Genomic DNA, 14,241 nt, shown 5'->3' on the forward strand with positions numbered 1-14,241 from the left:
GCCTTTATAGTTCTCCCACTGATCAGCTGCATTGAGTTTGGCTCCCTAACTAGATTTGAAATTCCTTCAGTGTGAGCTGATTTTTATATTTTCTTCTGTCACCCTAAGATCCCAGAGCAGCTTTTATTTTTTTTAAATTTTTTTTTTTGTTTTTTTTTTTGGCTCAGGGTTTCCTTTCAGAATCTGATAAAACAAATCAAAACAAAACAAAAAACAGTATACGCTTTGCACACTAATTCTGCATGTGCACGGCCTCCCTTGAAGCTTATCACTTATGGGAAGCTGGGGGAAGAACTCGTGGTTGAAATCTTGTCAGACACCAGGACGTGATCATTACACTGCTGCTCTTTGATGATGAAATGACAGCACAGAAATGTTAAGGGACCCCCTCAAGTTTCCAGACTAGGAGTCCAGTGGGCTAAAACATCATTGTTTTTTATACTTGACTCTTTTTAGAAACATGCTTTTGAATTCCGCCAGCAAAAAACAACTCAGACTCACAAAATAGATTCATAGAAATTCAAGGAAATTCTAGTCTCTCTGCTTGGATAGATAGGGGAGAGCCCAGCGGAACATGGCAGGGAGAAGCAGGATATGACAGGCGTGCTTATAAAGGTTGTACGGAGGGAAACAGGCCGTTCCTTGATTTGGCTTATTTCTCTTTCACTTTTTGTTTTGAAAACAAAATGGGTATTTTTTTCACTCTTGTACTTTCTATTTTTGATGAAAGGATGTCTTAAACTTTTCAGAACATCAGTGCTCCTGAACAAAAAGCTTATTGATCAGCTTCCGTACAAAATGAACTCATCTTCCAATAGGAGAGTTTCCACTGTATTCCATAGGACGAAGAACTTTCATTTAAACTCAACAATGGCAGAGAAGAGTTGTCTTTAACATTTAAGCCCAGCCCCAGGCAGATGTTTATTAAACTCTAAAAGAACTGCTGGAGTAAAAAAATGGAAAAATAACCTAAACTTTACTTAAGTCCTTTATCAAAACTTGGAGAGCAAAGGGAAAAAAGAACAAAGTTTATAGAAGAATTCTGTTATATGTTAATTTACTTATTACTTTCTTCTGCTATTTTGGCTATAATTTGTATCTTACCCTCTTCTTGGGTTTTCAGGGACTCAGAATGTTCTGTGAGGTCTGTTAATCTTGTGTTTTCCTCTCATGGCTTTTGCTGTTCTCTCCGCAAAGCTTTTTACCTCTTCATTCCTTGTATATTCTTCTCCAAAGCAGAATGCAAGTTGTAATTCTTTTATTTCACTGGGTTTCTAAGACAAGGAGGTTCAGTTGACATTATCAAACTGCATACCCTCTTTGGGCTAGTCATTGTGCTTAACAATTTGTTAAGGGTAATTTGAATTTTAATGAATGAAAATCCACCTATATGGAAAACTGAATTTATTTTTCCCTCCCTCCTTCCCTCCCTTCCTTCGGTCCTTTCTTCCTTCTTTCTTTCCTTCCTTCCCAGTTTCCTTTCCAACAGAAAAAATAGGCCAGAAAGTTTGGAAAATAGCAGACAGGACTTGGGATTTTATAGACTCAGAGAAAATGATAAAGGGGAAAGTAGATCACTCCATCATTCCCAAAGTTCTTTCCCTTTCCCCTTGTCAATTAATTGCAGGTTTGAATATACTAATTTTCCTTATCTGTTGACTGGTGAATTTTAAAATAGGAATATTTGTTCCAGTCCAGGATAAATATTAGTGAGGTCACACACTTTTTTTGCACTTTTAGAGTATAATTTCTAGTTTTTTAAAATAGTAAACTTGAAAACATTTCCAGGTTTTACTTTTCTCTTGAGTTTCTTTTTTATTTTTTTTATACCTTAGAATTAACCTGTTCTCTCTATTTGAAAAGTTAGTCAAACTTAGTCTTTTTTATATTCTATTGCTCAAATTTGGATTTGTCAGGCAGGAAGTTAAACCTAAATACATAATTATTTATGTCCTAATACAAATTAGCCATTCCTGAGTGTAACCTAATGACAATTTTCTTTTGGTCAGAAAAATAGGAATATTTCAAATTTCAATTCTATAGTACTTTTTGGACCTTAATACTATTACTTACTAATGCTATAAGGAGGACTTAGGAATATTTATAATGTAGCTATAAAAGCAAATTTATTAGGACCCAATTTGTGAAATAATTCAATGTTATATGGCACTCTTTTCTATTGTTGCTTCCAGGCTGATGGACTTTAGTAGACTAACACAAGGTTTAAAAATGACCCATCCACAAATGATACTCCACATGCAAAACATGGAATATGGGATATCCACATGCAAAAGAGTGGAGTTGAAGGCTTACCTTATACCATGCACAAAAAATAACTCTAACAGATCAAAAACTCAACATAAGAGCTAATAAAACTATAAGATTCTTAAAAGAAAATGTAGTGGGAAAGCTTTATGACATTAACTCCAGGTCCAATGATTTCTTAAATAGGACATCAAAAACATGGGCAACAAAAAAAAGTAGATAAATTAGATTTCTTCAACATTAAAAACTTTTTGTACATCAAAGGACTATCAGTAGTGTGAAAAGACTCTTCCCAGAGTGGGAGTAAATATTTGCAAATCCTCTATTGATAAGGGATTAATATCTAAAATATATAAAGAATTTTTATAAATGCAAAACAAAACAACCCGATTAACAAATAGGAAAAAGACTTGAATAGACATTTCTCCAAAGAAAATGTACAAAAGGCTAATAAGCACATGAAAAGATGTTCAGCAGCACTAATCATTAGGGAAGTATAAATGAAAACCACAATGAGGTGCCATGCAACAGTTATTAGAATGGCTATTATACAAAGAAGAACAAAAAAATAAACAAAAAATAACAAGCATTGTCCAGGACGTGGAAAAATTGGGACTCCTGTGGATTGTTGGTGGGAATGTAAAATGGCGCAACTGTTGTGGAAAACAGTATGGTGGTTCTTCAAAAAATTAAGCATAGAATTACTACCATATGATCCAGCAACTCCACTTTTGGATATATAGTCAATTGCATTAAAAGCAAAACTTAAAGAGATATTTGCTCACTATGTTCTTGGCATCATTATTACCAATAGCCAAAAGGTGGAAGCAGCCCAAGTGTCCATCAATGGAGAAAGGGATAAACAAAATATGCTGTCCATTCACATGATGAAATATTATTCAGCCTTTAAAAAGCAATGAAATTCTAATATATGCGTAAAGACATTACAGTGAGTACAATCAAAGGACAAATGTTCCATGATTCTACTTACATAAGGTACTTCAAATGGTCAAATTCATAGAGACAGAAAATAGAATAGTGGTTACCAGGCCTGGGAAAGTAGGGAATGGAAAATTAATGTTTAATTGCTACAGAGTTTTAGTTTGAGATAGATGGTGGTAATGATTGCACAACAATGAAAAAGTAATTAATGCCACTTAAAAATGGATAAAATGGTAAATTTTATATTATGTATATTTTAGCACCATAAAAATATCTCTTCTTACAAAGATCACTGAATCAACTAATTATTTAGAGAGAGTACTAAGCCACTCTGCCATGTGCCATTTCCTCAATTTTCAGATATAATCTTGGCTGTCTCATGTCACAAATGTTAGAGTCATATCTGGAAGAATTTGTACCAATAGTCTTGCATGCCAACCGTAGTAACAGTTACCATTTATTGCTTGTCCATCAAGTGATAAGGTGATTGTATTCATTATCTTAACGACTTGATATAATTCTATGAAGGAGATATTATTATCTGGGGGCTTAGTGGTTTTGTAACTTATCCATTGTTAAACAGTTCACCTTCTCTCCTCTTGGACCATTTCACTGCTCTTAGTATGGTGGTGGGCAATAAACATGAGGCAGGAGTGGAAGCGTGGTGGGGCAGGTAGATGTTTGTCCTAAGAATTATTTGTATGCGTGTGTGTGTGTGTGTGTGTGTGTGTGTGTGTGTGAGAGAGAGAGAGAGAGAGAGAGAGAGAGAGAGAGAGGAGAGAGAGAATCATTTTATCATTTTCTTTTTAAATAAACTAAGCTGACTTGGTTTTATCCATCCTTATGGGTTGTTTTTCACAAATAACTACTGGGAAGTTAACTCAGGAGCTGCTGTTGGCCCTGGGGGAGACAGTAGTGAAAAGCTGGGTGAGAATGCAGACCCATGACTCAAATATTTATTAGTTGGCAGATATGTGTTATCTGTATACCATATGATCTGCAGAATAAATAGGCAACCTCAGTTTTAAGAACAAAAAGGGAAACATGTAGCAATACCCTAGGTTCTTTTTCCATTAGGCTCAAAGAACACGAAATGTCTATGTTCTCTTGATAATGAATGGGGTTTGGTGTGATGATCTGCATGTCTGGCCAGCGCCTTGGAGGACTCTTTGCCTCACATGTCCCTTTCCTTGAATTTGTAGTATGCCTTGGAAGAGAACCTGAGAGGGTGGGGGGCAATTATACTCCACCAAGTTAGGACTTCTCAGGAGTCTGCTTCTCCCAACTAGAGTCCAGGTTGAGCCATGTCATGCTCAGCAGCCAGGAGGTCCTCATTGTTCCCAATTTCTGGTGATTCTTCCTCAGTTTAGGTCTGGAGACTCTTCTTGACTATTTCCTACTGGGTAGTTTCTAGTGTCTCAATGGTGCACCCTGCTGGAAATGATCTACCAAGTATGCCACCTTTGAGGAGGTTGGAGAATCTCGCTGCCAATAGTGAACCTACACTGCTCCTTGCATTTCCAATAGAAGGAACTCAGATAAATTATTAAGTTGACCATTAGGGGTCTGGCTGAGGCTCAGCTGTTTTGCTGTTTGACAATTGACAAAGGTGCAAGGAGTTCTTAGCAGTCACTATCATAACTCCCCGTTGATCCAGTTGTTCTACATCAAAACCCTCTCAACAGTGAATTTCCTAGGGCCAAAGCTCAGTGTTTGTATGCACTCAACATCCTTATTCTTCCTGGTTCACTCAGCGGTCCGAGGGCAGGGAATTCTCCTGTGCTCTCTCAGTTATTTTATACCCTAACAGCCCAGCACATTTATTTCTAGAGGATCATCTCTGTATCAAACCTACTATACTAAAATGCATCCCATATCTCATAACCTTTTTCTTTGTTGTTAAAAAACTTGACATTTTAAAAAATTTTTCTTTTTAATTTATTTGCCAATAAGTAGTTTATTTATTGTGATCTCTCAGCAATCATGTGCATTCTTGAGAATTTCCACAGAGTGAGAAAAACTAGCTTAAATTTTTTAATAAATGCATGAAATATTTATTAATAAGAATGACAATTAATAGAGTCAACATGATACACATTGTTGACATTTAATTAAACATTCATTAACTTAGATTTTGCATTTTTCCCTTGGTACTTTGAACCTTTCTTTTTTTTTTCCTTCCCTCCTTTCCTCCCTCCCTCCCTCTCTTCCTTCCTTTGGTCCTTGCAGTTATCAGACCTTTTCAAAGATCTCAGGCCTTAACTCCCACGTTAGCCGATGATAAAATAGTACAACCAGTTCCCTTAAGCAGTTTCTTATGTGTAACTTTATCTTACACAAGTCATAAAGGTAGGTACTAAGTTGAATCATATAAATTGCTGTTCAAGACTTTTTCCTGTGGACAAGAAGAGTTAAATTGGAGAGCTAAGACCAACAAGCAGAGGGCTATGCCTGTGCTAGGTGCTCAGTAAGGATTTACTGAATGAATGAATGTGTGAATGTAACAGCGGAGGACCAAAAAAGGTGAAACTAAGTAAACAGAAACGAAACTGCATGGCACAGACTGTGGTAGTAGATCTAGCAGATTATATTAATCCTACAAAGCACTTTGGCAATATTACTTTAGTCTTTTTAACCAACATTCTCTTTTCAATTTAATTTTGTTTTGTTAGCAAGAGATTGGCATTGCTTGTGGGAGAAAGCATCCTGGCGTATCTCACTGCTGACTCTCCTCCTTGGTGAAAAGAAAAATGGATACATCATAGGAGGTGAAGAAGGAAAAGAAGCATCGTGGATCTGAGAGATGAGAGTGCAGGGATGGTAGACTTTTCATGAAGCTTGTTGCTTTTCATTTGGCAGCAAGGACGATCTCCACGGGCAGCATCTTAAATAGAAAATCCTGGTGTTCTTTGTCTTTTTCCTTCCCTGTCATCTCAGGGAAGCCAACAACTCTATTTCTCTTCACAGGACGATACTAGAGAAAACAAAGCATTATCAAACCTTAAGGATTAATAGGACTTTAACTTCGGGTCCATTCACCTATCCATTTATTCATCCCCTCAGCGTGTTACATACTATAATGTGCCAGATTCTATCTAGGTGCTGGGAAGAGACTAAAATTTAAACTACAAGATACATTTCCAAACTAGAGGGAATATTCATCTGTGTAGGGAGAGTAAATGTGACTAGTGATAGAAGAGAAAAACAGGTGGAAAATGGAGGTCCTGCATACCAATAGCATGGATTAGGGGAGAATACAAATGCTCTTTGGATTGCATAGCATCAGGTTGACACTTAAGATAGATGAGACACAAGATTTTCAGATTAATAACCCCCAAATACATATTATTGTCTCTAATAATACAAATAACTTGTTCTCACCTGAAGGACTTCTTTGTTTACTGATTTCACAGGCAATTCCCTCATATAAGAGTGGGCAAGTACACATACATTTTCCATCCAGCAGAAGAACAGTACCCCCATTTTGGCATTGCTGGCATTTTTTTACACTGTATTCATTGACAAAATCTTCAATGGCTCTTTCTAAATTTTCTTTCTTTTGGTATGCATCTTTCATTTTCAATGGAATCAGATTATATATAGGAGACAGCTACAAGAAAGCAAAACATTTAATTTTAGGTCTTTTTCTACTGATGGAGCTTGTAAAATTCTTTACGGAATTATTTGTTCATTAATTAACTAATTCAGCAAACGCTTATTGAAGGATATTGCCAGATATGATTGTAGCCTTTGAGACTATACTAGTGACCAAAATTAGTCATGATCTCTCTGGTTACGGAGATGACATTATGGAAGTGAGGAGACTGATGTTAAAATAATCATATAGATAAATTTAAATGGGAACTATGATATTGCTACAAAGGATGGGTGTATGTGTTTTAAAAACAAACAGTCATGGATTTAAGCTTTTGGCAGTATAATTTATTGGCATACTACTTTATGAGGTGTTTTTGACTTCTCCTCTCCTCTCCTCTTTCAGAATATAGCCAGGTGCTTGTCTTGTCTAAGAGGAGGCTTGTGTGAAAGGCTAAGTCCAGACTGCCCTGAAGGTCAACTCTTTATTGACTTTTTTTCTGGAAAAGCTTGAATTCATTGGGAAATTTTTTCTGGGACAAGTATGAGAAGAATGCCACTGAAGGAGGAATTTCCTCTAGGCCAGGAAGGGGACAGAGTTAACATGTACCTCAAGTTGAGGGAAATCGTAATTTGGTCCCTAGTAGTTATTTTGGCATGGGAGGCTCGGAACCGCTTGACCTCCAGGGAACATGTGAATGCAATCAATGAGGTTCTCAGGGTGACCACAGCGGATTAAATACTTACATGTCTCATATTCTCATTTCCCCAACAGAAGCATCAAAATTCTTGTATCAATTTAAGCAACAAGAAAGGACCCTGAACTCCATCCAACAAATGAATGAGGGATAAATTTTCCAGTGGTGTGGAGGGGTAGGATCTTGATGTTCAATTTAATTAGACTTAAAGAAAATTAAGTAAAATGATTTATTTTGCAGCCTTAAATTTATGGAATAAGATAGAAAGTTGCTACAGTTGAATCAGGGAAAGCTCGTACAGGCTTTCCTGAGAAAATGACTATTAAGCTAAGATTTGAAGGTGTCCAGCAAGAAAGAAGAGTATTGCAGTCATGCTGTGTAGAATTCAAAAAGTTTGTTTGGCAGAGATACCATTGCTTCTTGACCTTTTGGCTAAGATCAAGCATCTAATGAAGGTACCATAACACATATGAAAACTTGGAACATATGTCCATTAAATTTAAGCAAATTAAATTATGTGACTACAAACAGCTGTTTGAGTGAGAGAATTGTAACAAATTGAGGCCCTTTGGTGGCATAGCACTTTGAAATGAGACCACAAAATTTAAAAGAAATTGGAATCTAAAGAGTCAAGACAGAATATGTAAAATATATACCAGGAATCCCCACAGAAGAGTCATGACTGGTTAAATATTGTCAGCTAATCCTTTTACAAGGCACAATAAGAAAGCTGAACAAAATAAAACCAAAATGAAAAATCTGCTTGAGGGATCTGGAGAACTAACAAGGTGATAAAAAAGTGTTGGGAACCATCTGCCTGGTTTCAGGGACTGTAGCTACACTGACAGGCAAGAGGGCCCCAAGGCTGGAGCTGAGCAAGGAGGCCTTGGGAAAATAGGCCACTGAGGAGACCAAACCTGTCCCCCTGGCAGGGGTGCAGCCCTTGCCTCCCTCACCTCACCCTGCTTGGCCCCGGAAGATGGCTGGTTAGTCAACGATGGGTAAGACCCCTTGATGGCAGGGGCAACCTAAGACAGGCACAGTCACACAGGCCATCAGGGAAAGACTTGGAGGACATGGAGAAGAGGGAAAAGACCCTCACCCCTCGGCTTTGATATGGCTGGAGTCCTCCTTCTGTCTGAAAGAAGTCTTGGCAGCTCTGCTCTGCCTGCCTGGTTCAGGCTTGAAACAATACTAAAGGCAGGTACAGCTTTAAACTGGATCGGGTTGTTCCTGGGGGGAAATCAGGCCTAGAAGGTAGTTCCTTGAAGCATGCTTTGTTCTTCCCTCAAAAGCTATGATAACCGACTCATGCTGGGAAGGAAATTTACATTATTCACAGGCCCCAACCTGAGGCAAATCTCCGGAGTTCCTTCAGTTGTTATCTGTGATCTCTATCTGTTTTCTGTAAACATAGCCTTTTGACATTGATTTGATGAGCTTTGCATCCATACCCCTGCGCATATGGTTCTAATAAAAGCTGCTTCAAGAGAAGGGCTCGGGGCCTTCTCCACTAGAGGGAAGTGCCACCCCCTTCCCTTGGCAGGCCACGAGAAAAGTGTCTGGGGTGACTTCTTTTATTTCCCCATCTGTGGCGACCCGGAGTGGCTCTATGGAACAGAGTCAGTCTCCACCTCAGTTGGTGCCCCAACAGGGACCTCCAGAGTCCGCCTCAGGAAAGAACTGGAAGGAGATGAAAATTCAGTGAGGTGAGCCCAATATTTGGGGGCCGCCAGTTCTCTTGGCACATTTCCTAACTGAGGAAGAGACAGTCAGGTAGCTAAGTGGTAGACAAAACACATTACTGGACTTGGGGAAAAGGTTGGAACTCAGGCCCACAAATGGTCCTGACCCAAAGGACTACAGCCCTAGAAGCAAGAGGCAAGCCGAAGCAGCACAGCCCCAGTACAGACTGCAACACAACGTGGTTTGGGTTAAAATAATCCTGAACTATTAATACTTGACGTTTTCCAGAGGTAAATATATATTTCCTTTGAGGGAAAATTAAATCATCTCAGGTCTCATGCTGCTCTTACAACAATTTTTAAAGTATAATCTCCAGCCCACAATAGAAATAACTGGGAACACAAGGAAACAAAGAGACATGACCGAAAACCACAGAAATAAGAGAAAATAGAGGGATTGGCCAAAGAACATATATGCATTACCCATAGACACAGACAACAACGTGGTGATAGCCAGAAGGAAGGGAGGAGGGGGCTGGGTGGTGGCAGGCAAAGCAGGGCAATAGTGATGACATCTGTAAGTGTTAACAATAAAAATAGAGTAAAAAAAAAAAAGAAATAATAGAAACTGGAAACAGAGCAAGGGGGGGGGGTGAGATGATTTGTATCAGACACAGATTTTAAAATAACTTCATAAGCAGAGGGGATAAGATGAGGTTGCAAATGCTTGCAGAGAACAGGAAATTATTTTTCTTTAAATGGAAGATTTGAAAAGAATAAACAGATATATTAGAACTTGATATTATAATAAACAAATTAATTAACTCATTAAAGGGCAGATGTGACACAACTGAAGGAAAGTTAATGACCCAAAATACAGGTCAGAAGAAAGATTATTGACAATGAGATAATGAAAAGATAAAAGTTTGGGAAATACAGGAAAAAGGCAGAAAACAAAAGAGTGAGAAGGTAAAAGATGCATATAATTTGAGTCCCATAAAGGGAGAATATATGAAAAGAAATATTTTAAGATTAATGGCTGAGAACACTATAGACATGGTGACAGACATCAAGATACCCCATTAACGAAGAGCAAGATTAAAAATTTTTCTTTTGCATCTAGGCACATCAGAGTAAAATTGCTAAAGAAAACACAAACCCAAAACAAAAAAAAACCCAACAAAACCCACCATGATAATCAAGAAAATCTTAAAAGCAGCTTACTAAAAAGCCACAGTACTTTGAAAATAGACTGACATTTGATTTTCAGAGATATAAATACAATTTAACTTGTTCTAGAACAAAGAGAGAATCGTAGGGGATTTTTTTTTAAAGTGACATTCTAACTTATAACACACACACAAAAACCAACCCTAGGTTTATTGTAGATAAAAATATAAAAGCAAAACAATAAAGCATCTGAAGGTAACATATAGGAGAGCATCTTTAAGACCTTGAGGTAGAGAGTGACTTTAAATAGGACACAAAAGCACTAAGTGTAATGAAAAGAAATATACATTTAACTATATCAAAATAAAAAAATCAACCTCATAATTCCTGACAGCATGTACTGAGAAGGACATAACATCACTTTTGGGGTCTTCTTACAAAAATCTACAGCTTCAATCTGGTCTAAGCCTAAATTGAGAGACATCTAATAGAAGTGAGCAATATTCATCAGAAGTGTCAAGGTCATGAACGACTAGAAAAGTCTGAGGAATTGTCACAGATTGGAGGAGACTAGAGAGACACAAGCACTAAATGCAACATGGGGTCCTGGTTGGATCCTGGAACAGAAAAAAGGACAGAATAGGAAAAACTGGTGAAATTTAAATAAGGTCTATGATTTAGTCAACGTGAACTTTCTGATTTTGCTAAATACCACTATCACATGTTAAGTTGTTAATATTGGGGGCTCCTGGGTACAGGGTATATATGAACTCTGTGCTGTTTTTGCAATTTTACTGTCTGTACTATTTGTGCAATTTTATGATAAGTCTAAAAGTATTTCAAAATAAAAAATAAAAAAGAGGAAATTGATGATCAAAAAAATACCATTAAAGGGTGAAAGTCCTCTAGTAAAAGAAGACATTTCTAACACTTTCAAGTAGAATAGTCTCATATCCAGAATATGTTAGGAGCTTCTACAAAGCCAACAGGACAGTCTGCCAGGATAGCCCAGTATGGATTAGTATGTAGGATATGAATTTCAGCTATGTCACATTTATTTGGAAAATAGAAGCCACTTACCAACATTGCCACATTGGCACAAACAATGTAAGCATGTGGATGAGTTCTTTTTATTTTTAAGGAAAGAAATTCATCTTGTTTTACCTTTCAAAGGAAAGTCAAGGCCAGATAACCTAAGATACAGGAATAGGGGATCATGGAGAAAATACAGTTTGGATGAAATACATAAACGGTGTTCAAAGAGATAGAGATGAAGTACATATAATAATAGCAGCTTCAGAGGACCCTCAAACCCCAGAGTCAAAAAAATCCCACAAGGAAACAAAGAGCAATTAAAATGAACTTTGTGAAGTTTTCCTGAAGAGCCACATCTTTTTCTGATGAACTTCGGCCTTCTGTTGAGTAAGAAAACAGTTATAACTTTTCCCCTATTTTCACTAACGTTATCATTCTACCATTCTTAGACAGATATGTTTTCAGGGGATGTAGTCAATTATGAAACTTGCTAAAATACAATATAGTTTAATATTAAGTACTTGGGTTATTATATTAAATATTATATTTTTATATTAGGTATTAAGGTTTCTTACAGGTTTCCAAACTAATTAAACTATATGTACCAAATGTAGTTTGTTGAATGAGAGTTATTTTCATCACTATAAAAGAGAGTTAGGAATGATTTTCACTGTGTGGTTGGAACTATAACGACTATGACACAGAGCACCACGGCCCTTTAAAATGCGGGTGCTCTTTAACATCTGGTGCATCACTGCCAAGGTGCACAACGTAACAAAAAATCATAGGTGACTTGGTTCCTAATTACCCTAGTTGTTCCAGAAAGACATGTGGGTAGATAAGAGTGGTTGAGGGAAATGAAAAAAGGAGAACTGAGAACAGAAAAGGCAGGACGGAGGTAAAAGCCACACAAAAGCCCAAAATTCAGGAGAACCCACTCATTTGCACAAGGTGGGTCACAAATTTGGTCCTATTTTCTAGCGCATTGAGTAAGACAAATGAATTTAATCATCACACGCATTTAAAAGAAGAAGTATCTGATTCCCAAGAGAAACAAAATGATCCTTGAAACTGAGGCTAAGGAATAATATCTCCCTTGAGTTCTCATAAAAGAGCACTTATGAACTTCACTTTCTCTACGGCTTCAATAAATACGGTTCTCCGGGGTTGGAAGTGGTAGTGTGATGCCCCCCACAGGTGAGGGCAACCAGGGGCAGGTGGAAGGGAACTCACAATTTCTGAGCACTTCTTTTGTGCCAGTCTGTGCTACAGGCTCTGTACATGCAATCTCATTAGATCCTTAAAATAAACCCGGAGCCCTGGGGAATTTAGTGTTGCAGAAGTCAGAAATGACTACACAGCTAGCGAGGGACAGGGACCCAAGCTCAGCCTGCGTTGGTCCGATGCCACAACCTGTGTCGTTCTTCTATGCCATGCTTCTATCAGGGGATGAGGTGGATGGGCATTTGAATGCTCACACCTCTTTCAGATGAAAGTAACTGTTCATTTGAACCAACAGTTCAAATACCTGTAATAAGAGAATGACAAGATCTTCTATTTGAAAATAAACATTCCTTACCCTTTGATTTAGGAGCACTGGAGCATCACTTAAGGAAGATGCCCAATTTACGAAGTCAGCCACATCCATCACTTTGGCTCCTTTGAGAAGCTTCTCTTTCAGCTGAAGTGCATATTGTTTGGTTCCTCCTCTGATGAGTGAAATAACCTTATCGATGATGCCGTCCTTAGTGATGTTTACTGAGAAGAGACAGAGAATGTAAGTCAAGGATTTTTAATTCTATGGTATTTGGTAAACATTTATTGAACTCCTTTTGTAAAGTACAGTCTAATATATTTATTGAATTTTACTTGTAAGTATTATGTATGCAACTTTTTCACTCCAAATCTTTAAGGGCAATTTTTATTAGTAGCTGATTGTAGACTTCAATCATCTTTTTCTTAAAAAAAAGGTACCATGACTGAGATACATTGGTAATTCAAAGTTAATCACTTATTTATGTGCACACATGGTAACCAAACATGAGTTTAACTGTACTATATAATATTTTTTGTTGCAGAATTACCTTCATAATTATATTTTACATTGGTTTGCCTTAAACTATTTCAATATTGTAAAAAATCAAAGGGCAGCAAACAGAATAAAATGAAAAGCAAAATTTCTTTCTACCTTGAATACCTACCCATTTCTCCCTCAGTCTATCTCTCCAAACTAAACCACTTTCAACAAACTTTTGCGAATCTTTAAGACTTGTGAATTTTTGAACCAGAAAAAATTTGCAAGGTGATTTTTTTAACCTCCCTCAATTTTGTGGATGAGAAAACTGAGACTCAGAGAGTTGGAATGACTAGCCCCCAATCACACAGTTAGTTTAAGGGCCAAATATTGAAATTAGGACATTTGATGGAAAGGTCAGGGGTTTTTTTTTTAATTAAAAAAGTTTTTTTTTTCAATTCATCAGTGGTTCCCAATCATGGCCACATGTTAGTGGTTGCTGTGCTTTAAAAAAATTAGGTTTTTTAATTTTGTGTTTTGCCACTATCTGTAAAGGGGTGTCTTAAGTATTTGTATTTCAGAAAATGCTCTCAGGTTTTTCTGATTAGAGTAAAACTTGAGAATTCTAGCACTGCCTCATGCTTGTAAATCTGCTACCGATTAGCAATAGAAGTAATATTTATACTAAAGATATTTATATTTTTAAAAGGGTTATGAATTGGTTTAATGATAAGTATGGATTAGGGATTTCTCTTTTTTTTTCAGTTTTATTGAAATTGACACACAACACTGTATAAATGTAATGTGTATATCATAATGACTTGACCTGTATGTATTG

At 37.1% G+C, this 14,241-nt stretch overlaps 1 protein-coding gene across 2 annotated transcripts in view; it reads right to left on the reverse strand.

The window, feature by feature from the left end:
• Window positions 1-2,686: 2,686 nt before the first annotated feature.
• C9 (complement C9) overlaps window positions 2,687-14,241 on the reverse strand; it is a 46,161-nt gene continuing 34,606 nt past the window's right edge. Inside the window, exons 9-11 of one of the 2 annotated variants that reach the window (XM_054583962.1) lie at window positions 12,969-13,147; window positions 6,572-6,817; window positions 2,687-6,166 (exon numbers count right to left, since the gene is read on the reverse strand). In XM_054583962.1, coding sequence (XP_054439937.1) covers window positions 6,056-6,166; window positions 6,572-6,817; window positions 12,969-13,147 — 536 coding nt within the window. In that variant the 3' untranslated portion in view covers window positions 2,687-6,055. Of the gene's footprint in view, window positions 6,182-6,571; window positions 6,818-12,968; window positions 13,148-14,241 lie in introns of both variants that reach the window. The other variant, XM_054583961.1, reaches the window with a different exon arrangement.

The sequence above is a fragment of the Pteronotus mesoamericanus genome, unplaced genomic scaffold (assembly GCF_021234165.1).
Source record: "Pteronotus mesoamericanus isolate MK-2021 breed Mesoamerican mustached bat unplaced genomic scaffold, CSHL_Meso_final contig_75, whole genome shotgun sequence".
NCBI classification, from domain to species: domain Eukaryota; kingdom Metazoa; phylum Chordata; class Mammalia; order Chiroptera; family Mormoopidae; genus Pteronotus; species Pteronotus mesoamericanus.